Source organism: Elephantulus edwardii, unplaced genomic scaffold (genome assembly GCF_000299155.1).
Source record: "Elephantulus edwardii isolate Elephantulus edwardi_28Jun2011 unplaced genomic scaffold, EleEdw1.0 scaffold00095, whole genome shotgun sequence".
NCBI lineage: Eukaryota > Metazoa > Chordata > Mammalia > Macroscelidea > Macroscelididae > Elephantulus > Elephantulus edwardii.
Genome location: NW_006399845.1, coordinates 10,363,881 through 10,375,583, shown reverse-complemented (window position 1 = coordinate 10,375,583; position 11,703 = coordinate 10,363,881). Strand labels below are relative to the sequence as shown.

At 41.5% G+C, this 11,703-nt stretch overlaps 1 protein-coding gene across 1 annotated transcript in view; it reads right to left on the bottom strand.

The window, feature by feature from the left end:
* The window catches only part of LOC102868134, a 33,325-nt gene extending 29,047 nt beyond the window's left edge, over positions 1-4,278 (bottom strand). Inside the window, exons 1-7 of the mRNA XM_006891226.1 lie at positions 4,236-4,278; positions 3,978-4,063; positions 3,844-3,891; positions 3,592-3,711; positions 2,754-2,831; positions 2,200-2,282; positions 1,618-1,704 (exon numbers count right to left, since the gene is read on the bottom strand). Of these exons, the coding sequence (XP_006891288.1) occupies positions 1,618-1,704; positions 2,200-2,282; positions 2,754-2,831; positions 3,592-3,711; positions 3,844-3,891; positions 3,978-4,063; positions 4,236-4,278 (545 nt within the window). The remainder of the gene's footprint in view (positions 1-1,617; positions 1,705-2,199; positions 2,283-2,753; positions 2,832-3,591; positions 3,712-3,843; positions 3,892-3,977; positions 4,064-4,235) is intronic.
* Positions 4,279-11,703: the final 7,425 nt, after the last annotated feature.

The following is an 11,703-nucleotide window of genomic DNA, read 5'->3' as shown; positions in this document are numbered from 1 at the left end:
TAGAGAGAATAGTGCAACAATGAATGAATGGAAACCCAAAATCTCTGTAAATGTTTATGAAAATTAATAAAATATAATTATAGAAAAAAAAGCATATAAGTAGACATTTGAGGCACAGCTTTTGGTACTTCCTTGAGTAGAGCAAAAAAAAAGTGAATAAAATTAAAGACACATGGACTAATATCATGACCTTAGAATCCACAACTCTGAGACCAGAAGAACCAGCTGGTGCCAGGCTACAACTGCTGACCACTCTAAAAGAGACCACAGTAGGAAGTCCTGGATACATTGAGAGGAAAATGTGGACAAAACTCTAAAAAATAAAAACAAACCAGACCATAGAATCTGATAGAAACGGGTGGACTCCCCAAGGCTATGACCTTTAATCACTTTCTAAGCCACCCCTCACAGTTCAACTTTCAAATAGTCCACTGCTTTTGAGATGATCCTGACTCATAGCAGTCTTCCATCATGTTTCCAAAGCCTAAATCGTTACAGGAGGAGACTGCCCATTTGTCTCTGTTGGAGCAACTTGTAGGTTCAAACTACTAACCTTTTAGTTAGCAGGGCAGAAAGTCGTGTGCTACATCCCCAGAGCTCCTGACCCTAACACTTGAGAACAACCGTTTGAACAACCAAACATAAACAATTAATGTTTTTCCAAGGATAGAATTCAGAAGGCAGTAAGTAAGGGATAATAAAGAATAATGAATGGAAATGGTAAACAGAGAGGAAGACAGAAATGACACTGTTTTATTGTGGGGATTACAATCAATGAATTGTTTCAAAAAGTGTGTATGAATGGAAAATGAATTCGCTATCTAAACTTTCACACAAATAACTATAAAATGTAACCAGAAATATCTATTACATTTTTTTAAAATAGTAAGGGAAAAATATGAAAAAGCATTTAAAAATGTTTGAATACACCATTTACAAAACTTCCCCTTTGTGCACTTGCTGATATAAGAAACACCACTGACAGGAAGCATTATCCACTAAATAGTGGTTCCATAGGACTGCGGTGGCTTAGTGGGTAAAGAGTTGAACTGCCATCTCAAAAGCAAGTGGTTTGAATCCACCAGCTTCTTCGGTGAGAAAGATGGGAAATCTCTTTCTCTGTGATTTACAGCCTTGGAAACCCACTGGAAGGTTAGTTATGATTTGGTCCTGACTAGTTATTACCAGTAAACTCAAACTCATTGAGTAGGGATGGCATAGACTGTAAATCTCACAGATTGCCCAACTCAATGACAATGAGAGTGGTTCCATGCATCGCCGCCTAGTTGCCTTGACCGCATCATCTGCCAAAAGAGAACCTTATCCTGGACCCAGCAGTTCCCTTACTGCAATTTCCTGGACTGTTCATATCTTAGCCCCCCAACTCCCACCCCTAACTACAGTCACAAGTCTCATGAGACTTACTGGGCTCCTGGGAGCTGTAAGATCCTTAAGGCCCCTCGACACACACCCTGAGTCCCAGGTCCATTGCGGGGCTCAGGGGCTGGGCAGGACATGGTAAGAGTGAGCATGGAACAGGTCCTATGGAGGAGAGAGTAGACTCTTAGGCCAGATGCTTAGGACATGACTAGGTGAAAGGGACACTTCTGTCCTCACCTGCCCTCTCCTTCTGTGACCTGCAGGTACAGCTCTGAGGCAGCTCTTGGATCAGACACTTCCACTTCACTGGCATTTTCTACTACCCTGGAGGAAGGAGAAGCTGAGCTCAGCTCCTAAGATATAGAGCTCTGTGAAGCCCCCAGAATCTGTGCACAGAGAGACTGTGGAGACCCCAGAGCCTACAAGAATCATCTCAAAGGCTCCACACTTGGGATCACCCTAAGACCTCTCATCTTCACAATCTTCTTTTTTCTCCTCCCATCTAGTCACTGAGGGACAGGACAGCCAAGATCTCCCTTTTACAAATAAACTAGGATCCAGCATCACCCAACATGATAATTACTGAACTCCTGGGAATGGAGGTAGAACTGAACAGATGTAAGTGAAGGAAGAGGAGGAGTGAGGGAGGGTAGCGTAGGAGGAGGTCCTGCACTTGATCAAGGCCTTGAAAACAGAACCACAGTTCAGAGCCACCCTTCCCTGCGGTGGCAGGAACAGGAGATTACTAGAGCATGACTGAAGGGATGTCGGCATCCCTGCCTTGAGACAAGTCCCTTGGTCCCGGGGCAGGACACTCACAAACCCAGAGGAGGCACGTCCAGCACTGACATGTTCTCTGAACCTGGAGAGAGTAGGTCTCGAGCTTTCCCACTGGAGCTGAGCTGGGAAAACACAGGTATGACAATTGTTACAAGCCCAACCTTTTCCAGGCCTCTAGTTCATGTGATTCCTTCCTTCCATGGGACCCTGGGGATCAGACAAGATCAAGATAAAACCCACTGCCATCAGGTCACTTCTACTCCAATTGGTTTCCAGGCAGTAAACCTCAAGGGGAACAGTCTTATCTTTCTTCCATGGAGAGACTGGTGGATTTACACTGCCGACCTTTTGATTAGCAACCCAACAAGTAACACACTCTGCCACTAGGGCTCTTTGTGGTTCAGATGGGTAACCAAGAATTCATCCACTTCAGAGCAAAAATGAAGCCCCAAAGAGGCAAGTCCCCCAAAGTAAGTAGCAGAGTGGGACTACATTCAAGTTATTCTGTCTCTCTCTGAGTCTCAGGCTTTTTCTGCAGTCACTCCAGGCTTAAAACCCCTGGCCCATGCTCTCCTTTCCCCCAGAGTTCTCACCTGCACCAGGCTCAAAGTGCTGAGCACAGGCTCAGAGCCCTTGAGGGACATGGCTTCCTCAAACAGCTCCTGCAACAGCTAAAAGGGAGAGGAGAATTCAGTGGGGATAAAGAATTAACCCTTGCTTTAAAATTCTCTCAGCTGAAGTCCATGCTCTGCCCTGTGCTGGGTGCTGGGAGCATGGTGCTTAGTTAGGATCCAGACGGCCCTTGTGGTTCACAGGAAGCCAAGTAAGTGAACCCACATTTTTAGTGGAAACTGCTGTTTGCTCCAGCAGGGTCAGAGGTACATTTTGCTGACAAGGCAAAATTGTCAAATGTATTGTTACAACTATGAAAAATAACTGATCATTAAATATCCCTTAATAGTTAATAAGGAGCCCTCATTACACAATATATTTAAGCACTGGGCTCCTAAAGGAAAGGCTTTCAGTAAAAAATCCACCAGGAGTTCCACAGGACAGAGAGGAGGTTGTTTCTACACAGAGTTACAGCTTTGGAGAAGTTCTTCTGTCCTAGAGGGTTGATAGAGGTTGGAAACAACTCAAGTCAATGTCAGCGGGTTTAAGTGTTTTTGGTTTTCTTTTTCTTTATTCCCAACCCCTCCCTGACTCTCACTCCGCTTACTGACTCCAACCTCTTACCTGCTCAAACTTCCCAATAACTGCATCTATTGCCCCTGACAAAACAATTTTACATGGGCCACAGGACATAGGGGATGCCCCAGGATGGCGCATCTAGTCCAGCTGGGGAAGAGAGAGAAAGGTTTCTGAGGTGTCTTGCAAGAGACAACACTGAATTGAGCCCAGCGGTTTCATAGTAGCTCTTTCGAATCTCACCTGTGGCACAAGCCGAGGCGCCTCTGTTTCCCAGCCCCGGAGCAGCAGGGTCACACTGTATCCATGCCTCACGGAGCCCAGTGTGCCCTGGACCCGTGCCAGCAGCTCTTGCTCCGCCTCCTGCAGGGAAAGCCAGGCACATTCTCCCGACTCTGGTGCCCCTACCCCATCTTGCCTAAGGCTGTCAGGACACCAGTATCAAAGTGGCTGAGGGTTCGTAGCCACGCTCTTCCTGCCATCTCATTGCCCTACCTGAGCAGCATTGGGACCCAGGACTCTGTCAAAAGTGAGGCACCGTTCCTGTATAAAAGGACAGGCTCAGTGGTGTCGCCTTCATCCTCCCCCACACACATCCTCACCTCACCCTCACCCGATCTTGTCTCTACCTGAATCTCCAAGGTACCTGACTGAAGCAGGTGAAGTTTCGTGGGTTCCTCCAGAAGAAGTGGGGGGCAACAGGTCTCCTCGGAGCCTGAGACGGGAATTTCTTGTCACCTCTTATGAGGAAAAGTGAAGAACCAGGACTCCCAAGTTCTGCTCTCAAGCTCTGCCTCAGTTTCCCAGTCTAAGTTGTTCTAGTTCTCCCCTCTCCCGGCAGGCTTTCTCAGGATGTAATGCGTAATTAGAATTGGGGTACTTCTCACCTGATCCCCACTCTAGCTCCACTTTGACTACCACGGTCAGCATTGCCTGTGAGTTGAGAAAGACAGTGAGTTGCCAGGAGAGCAGAGCTGCCCTTCCTCTGACCAGCTCCCCACCCTCCATGGTTACCAAGTCTCTCAGATTCTCCTCAATAATTCATGCCCCTTTTTTACAGGGCTTTGGAAGTGGCCTCTGGATAATAACTTAACACGGGCATTATCAATCCTTTTCTGTTTTTTCTTTCCCATATGAAACATTGCAGACATAAATAACAGTAGAGAGCACAGTATAATGAACCTCTAAGTACTCAAATTTAGCAATGATCAACTTATGGACAGCCTTCTATTTCCCCTGGCATACCCCAAGTTATTTTTTTCATAAGTTAGAAAAATCTTTTATATTGGTTTGCCAACCCAAATCATTTTTAAGTATCAGGCATCCTGTTATTCAGTTCTTAAGTATTTCAGTATGTGTCTCTAAAAGACAAGTAATCTTTTTTTAGTAACAGCTTTATTAATAAAAATAAAACTAACATAGCATAAAACTCACCCATTTAAATTAAACATTCAATGCTTTTTATTAACACATGTGAAAATTATTACAATTTTAGAACATTTAATCACTTTATAAATAAAATCTGTACCCAAGAGCTATCACCCCAGATCTCCCCTATCTCTAAACAACCACTAATCTACTACTCTCTGTGTCTGTGGATCTGACTGTACTGTACATTTCATAAAAACAAAGCCATATACTATGTGGTCTTTCCCGGTGGGCTTCTTAGCACAATGTTTTCAAATTCCATCCATGTTATAGCATGTATCAATACTTCATTATTTTATGAAGTTACATAATATTCCATTGTATGGATATACAATACTTTATTCATCATTCACCAGTTAATGGATATTTTAGTTATTATTGTAAATAGAAGTGCTATGCACATTTGTGTATAAATATTTGTTTAATTAACTTTTTAAGTTAAGGAGAGTACCAAGGGGTGAAATCATTGGGTCATATGCTTAGTGGTGAAATCCATATGTCTAGTCTGCATTTATGTTTCTTATAAAAGATATTTGCAACGAATAAATAATTAATTGTACAGAATTCTATCATTCTATCTCCAGTCTCATTTGTGTCACCAAGTCCATATTTTCCGACTACTGATCCTTCTCTGTTCCCAACTTTTACATTCCAGTCACCCATTATTATTAATGCATCTTGATTGCATGGTTGGTTCGTTTCTGACTGCAAAAGTTGGTACAAATCATCTATATCCTCCTCTTTGACTCTATGGTGCTGGAGAAGAATATTGAACATATAATGGACCACCAGGAGAATAGATCTTTCTTGGAGAAGGTGAAACCAAGTTTCTCCTTGGAGGCAAGGATTTTGAAGCTCTGTCTCACATACTTTGGGCACACGACCAGTCATTGTAGAAGGACATCGTACTCAGAAAGGTGGAGGGACAGTGCAGGAAAGGCAGACACCAGATGAGATGGATTGACACAGTAACTGGGACAATAGGATTACGTGTGCCAAAGTCAGTGAGACTGGCTCAGGATAGGGCAGGGTTCAGAACAATAGTATATAGGGTTGCTATGAGTCACAATGACGCTATGGCATATAACAACAGCATGTTTAGTGGTAAAGAATTGTGCTGCCCAACCCAAAGGCATGCAGTCAGAATCTACCAGCTATTCCACAGGAGAAAAATAGGGGTCTCCTTCCCTGCATTTTACTGCCTCTAAAAACCCACTGGAGGGTTAGCGATTAATTGGTTCTGACTCAACAGTACATACCAACAACATGGTAATTTTGTATTTCACATTTTGATAACACATCAAACTGTTCTCCACCAAAGCTGTACCACTTCTCATGTCCATGAGCAATGTATGGGAATTCCACTATTTCTATACCTTCACAACATTCATTATTTTGTGAGGTGCTATTGAGTCTACTACATATTACCTTAACCCTATGAACAATAGATGGAAACTTTATCCTTTCTTCCCCATCCACAATCCTCACATCTCCACTGTGTTCAAGTCCATTGCTGCAGTCATTGTATTAATCCAGCTTGTTCAGGGTCTTCCCTCTGAGGCTTTTCACTGACCCCTTACTTTCCCAGCATGATGCCTTTTTCTACGGACTGTCCCTCCTGATAACATACCCAAAGTATAAGAGGCAAAGTCTCAAAATCCTTGCCCGCAGAGAGCACCCTGGTTGCACTTCCTCCAAAAAAGATTTTGTTTTTTCATTCTTTTGACAGTCCATGGTGATATAATGAATCGTCTTCAGCAACATCATAATTCAAAGGCATCAATTCTTCTTTGTGTTTTGTCATTCACTGTACTGTTTTCATATGCATACAGAATCACTGAAAATACTTGAGTCAGAAGCACCATAGTCATTTAAACTGATACCATTGCTCTTTAGTACCTTAAAGAGATTCTTGACAGCAGATTTTCCCAGTGCATTTCTTTTGAATTCTTGACTGATGCTTCATATGAGTGTTGATTGTGGATCCAAGTAAATGAGATCCTTGAATACATCAATCTTTTCTCCATCTTTCAAAAGTTACCATAGACTGATTTTCTTCAGTTCTTCAAGTTTTTTCTTCAGTGCTTCCAGTTTTCTTCAGTCTCTATAAGCAAGGTTGTGTCATCTACATACCAGAGATTGTTGATACATCTTCCTCTAATCATGATGACACATTCTTCTTCCAATAGTCTAGCATCTCAAATTATTTGCTTAGCATACATATTGAATAAGCATGGAGACACACACTTTTCCTGAATTTTAAACAGTAGAGTGCCTCCATGTTCTAATCAAACAACTAATTCTTGGTTTATATACAGATTTCTTCCAGAACTTGTATTCTGGAATCTCTACTCTTCTCAATGTTATTCATCATTTGTTAGAATCCACATAGGCAAATGCTTTTGTATAGGTAATAAAACACAAATGACTATCTTCCTGCTATTCTTTGTTTTGGTCCAGAGTCCATGTGAAATCAGCAGTGATATTCATGTTCTCTGTCCTTTCCTGAATCCAGCTTCAATTTCTGGCAAGTCTCTGTTGATATACTTATTCCAGTAATTTTAAAGTAATGTCCAGCAAGATTTTATCCATTGCATATGACATTAATGATATTGTTCAATAATTTCTGTACTCTGATCACTTTTTTTTTTCATTTGGAATGGGAACAAATATGGACCTCTTCTAGTCAGTTGATCAGGTAGCTCTCTTTCTTAGCATAAACTAGTGAGCATGTCCAGGGCTGAATCTGTTTGTGGAAACACCTCAACTGATATTCTACCTATTCCTGATGGCTTATTTTTTGCCAGTGCACTCTGGTGGCATAATCCTCTGGGTGTTGCACTGCTAACCCAAAAGTAGTGTCACTACCAGCTCCATGGGAGAAAAATTAGTAGTCTCCTTTCATGTGATTTAAACCTTCCAAAAACCTGCTGAAGGGTCAGCTACGAGTTAATTCCCCCTCAACAGCAATATTTCTTTTTTAACAGAAAACTTTTACTGGTTTGTATTCAGTAATTCATTTACACTGTACCCTGTGTTTTATACCATTCTTCATTTACATTGTATTTTATGTAATCATGCATGTATACCATATCACACTGTCTTTGAGTCCCAATTGAATCTTTCATATTCCTCCACATTTACTCCATCAACTATTTAAACTTTGCTATCTCAACCTTATGCAGATGACACAACCTTGCTTGCTGAAACTGAGGAGGACCTCATGCACTTGCTGCGAAGGGTCAAGGACTGCAGCCTTCAGTATGGACTAAGGCTCAACGTCAAGAAGACAAAGATTCTCGCCACTGGACCAATTGGCAGCTTCAAGATGGATGATGAAGAGATTGAGAGTGTTCACAGCTTCACTTTGCTCGGCTCCACAGTTAACACTCTTGGTACCAGCAGTCAGGAAATCAAAAAGCGTATCGCGATGGGAAAGTCTGCCGTTAGGGACCTCTCAAACGTACTCAGGAGCAACAGTGTCTCTCTGGAGACTAAGGTGCGCCTGATACAGGTCATGGTATTTGCAATCGCTTGTTATGCATCAGAGAGTTGGACAATGACTAGGGAGGACAGAAGGAGAGTGGATGCTTTTGAGCTGTGGTGCTGGAGAAGGGTACTGAATGTACCCTGGACTGCCAGGAAAACAAACAGATTCATCTTGGAGAGGATTAAACCAAGCTGCTCCTTGGAGGCAAGGATTCTGGGGCTTCATCTGACATACTTTGGACATGTTGCCAGGAGGGACGGGTCCTTGGAGAGGGACGTCATGCTTGGGAGGGTGGAGGGACAGCGCAGGAGGGGAAGACCCTCTATGAGATGGATTGATTCGGTGACTGGGGTAATAGGGATGGGTGTGTCAGAGGCGGTGCGGTTGGCGCAGGATAGAGCAGGGTTTAGAGCTGTTGTGCATAGGGTCTCTATGAGTCGGAAACGACTCGATGGCACATAACAACAACAATCTCAACCTTTGTCTTTTTTATGTCCCTTCCTCTCCCCTGATTCCCTCTTAGACATTCACACACATTTAGCTAGCTGTCCTTCCTTCTTCACAATAATGGTTTTCCAGAGTATTTGTCCTTGTTTGACTGAGACAGTTCAGTCAGCATAATGCCCGATAGACTCTCCATGTTATATAGTATTTTATTAAATCAGTGTTTTTTTAATGCTGCATAGTATTCCATTGTGTGAATGTACCACAATTTCTTAATCCATTCATTTGTTGATGGGTATCTGGGCTGTTTCCATTTTCTTGCTATTGTGAATAATGCTACTATGAACATAGGTGTATTTTAATTCATTTTTTGCCAATGCCTTCAGTACAACTTTAACTTCTTCCTTCAGTATTATTTGTTCTTTTTTTAAAAAAAAATTTAATTGTTGTTTTAACAAAAGTTGACAGAAAAGTTAGATTTTCATTCATTCATTCTTTCATTGTTGCACATTTTAACCCTTCTCTCTCCCTTACCGCTCCCCAAGTTGACTTTTTCCTTTTCATTAGTTTATTTACAAAATTCCAATACAAATTTGAACAAATTATTTAAATTTTCCTCACCCCCCGCATCATATTGTAGAACCCAATGATTAATCCCCTCTTCCCCCTGCACATCCACATCCCTCTGTTTCCAGCCTCTCCCACCCCTCCTGGATCCTTACAGTCATTCTACAATAACAGTCTTATACAATATTTATCCTTATGGGACTGAGTTAGTTCACTCAGCATAATGCTCTCCAGTCTCTCCCAAGTTAGGTAATAGTTTACAAAGTTATTGCTACTGAACTCCTGCATAGTATTCCATTGGTTTCCATAGATTCCATAATTTCTCAATCCATTCGTTTGTGGTTGGGCATTTGGGCTGTTTCCATGTTATTGCGATGGTGAATAATGCTACTATGAACATTGGTGTACAAATCTCAGTATGTGCCTCAGTTCCCATATTCTTCTGGTATATTCCAAGTAGTGGAATAACTGGGTCATATGGAATTTCTATGTTCAGCTTTTTGAGGAAGTGCCAAATTGCCTTCCAGAATGGTTGCACCATTTTACAATCCCACCAACAATGTATAAGAGTTCTGTTGCAGACCGAGCGTCCCAAAGAATGGAATAATTTTATAATTATTAATAATGAGACAAACAGCCAGGAATGAGATAGAGCAGAGAGCATAAAACAGGGGTCCAGCAGTTCTGAAGACCCCAAGTCAAGCTTCTCTGTATCTTTATTGAAAATTATCAGGAAGTAAATCACAAAGAGAATTCAGTGCAAATGAAGCCAAGCTCTTTCTATTGAAAACCTTCTGCTTGACTCAGGAAGGAGGGGTTCACAAATGCAAGAATTTGGTAAACTCTTAAGGATTGCCTTGATGCCTCAGGGTGAACTCCAGCTCAGGAAGTAACACTCACTCTCTAGGGGGTCCCTTGCTGTCTCCTGTCTGCAGGGAATGAACAACTCATTCTCTGGGATCTGCCACAAGAGAAATCCTAACTTATAAATCTGTAATTCCTTCAATTCCTGAACAAGGGTTTTCATATAATATTTGGTATAAAGTTTGGCTTCCCATAGAGTTCCTTTCTCACCACATCCTCGCCAACATCTATTACTTGCTGCCCTGTTAAACTTTGCCAATCTTACTGGAATGAGATGGTACCTCATTGTGGTTTTGATTTGCATCTCTCTTATTGCTAGTGATTTGGAACATTTCTTCATGTGTCTCTTTGCTATTCGAATGTCTTCCTCTGTGAAAATTCTTTCGATGTCTTTTGCCCATTTTGTAATTGGGTTATCAATCTTTTTCTTGTGGATGCCCAGGAGTATTCTGTAAACTTTTGTTGTAAGACTCTTTTCTGAAATAGTATTACCAAATGTTTGTTCCCAGTCTGTAGGTTTTCTTTTCACCCTGTTGCGAAAAGTTTTTTTATGTGCATAGAGATCTTCTAAAGAATACTATTGGTTCTTGATCACATGCTTCTTCCCAAAATGGTTCAGGATTGACCAATTCTTTTTGGGATATTGACTCTGTGACTCTGATTCCTCCCATCTTCTTTTGACACTGTCTGCATCAAATAGTATTTTGCTTGTGTTGCAACTCAAGGCTTGAATTTGTCCTTCAGTTCCTTCAACTTTAGAAATGCCAAGTGTCTGTCCTCCTTTTACAATTATAGGTTTTTGCACATTTCATTATACTTCACCTTGTCTTCTCAAACTTGCTTTTGAAATCTTCTATTCAGCCATCTCTCTCAAAATGTAAGAGAGATTGTTTATAAACCATCTGATTGTTTATATTAGAGTCATCCTAGTGGGTGCTTGATGGGTTATGAGTTGTGCTACCCCACTCAAAGGCAAGTGGTTCGAATTCATCAGCTGTTATGAGGGAGAAAGATGTATTGTCACCTTCTGTGCAATTTACAGCCTCTAAAAATCCACTGGAGAATCAGTTATGAGTCTGTTCTAATTTGATAACAATGAGTTGAGCTTTGAGTTGAGTGGATATGAAGTCTCATTGCCTCTTAATTCACACTCCCTGTTGACTAATAAAACATGATAGGTCAGTATACCTTTAGAAACACTAAGAGATCTCATAAGTGTGCATTCATTAAAAAACTATTTACTATGGAACAGTAATGTAAAATTAATATCCATATATATAGGGAGTGGAGTGTGGTGGCCTACTAATAAGGAGCTGAGCTACCAACACAAGGACACTTAGTTCAAATCTACCAGCTGCTCCTCCTTGTGATTTACTGCCTCTGAAAACCCAATGGAGGGTCATTTATGAGTGAGTTCTGGCTCAACAGCAACGAACAACAACAATTGACCAATACCACCACTCATCTGTCAGTTTGTCATCTTGTAGTGATTTTTCACATTGCTATGATGTTGAGAGCTGTGTAATCAGTATTTCAAATAATGGCAGAGTCATCCATGCCAA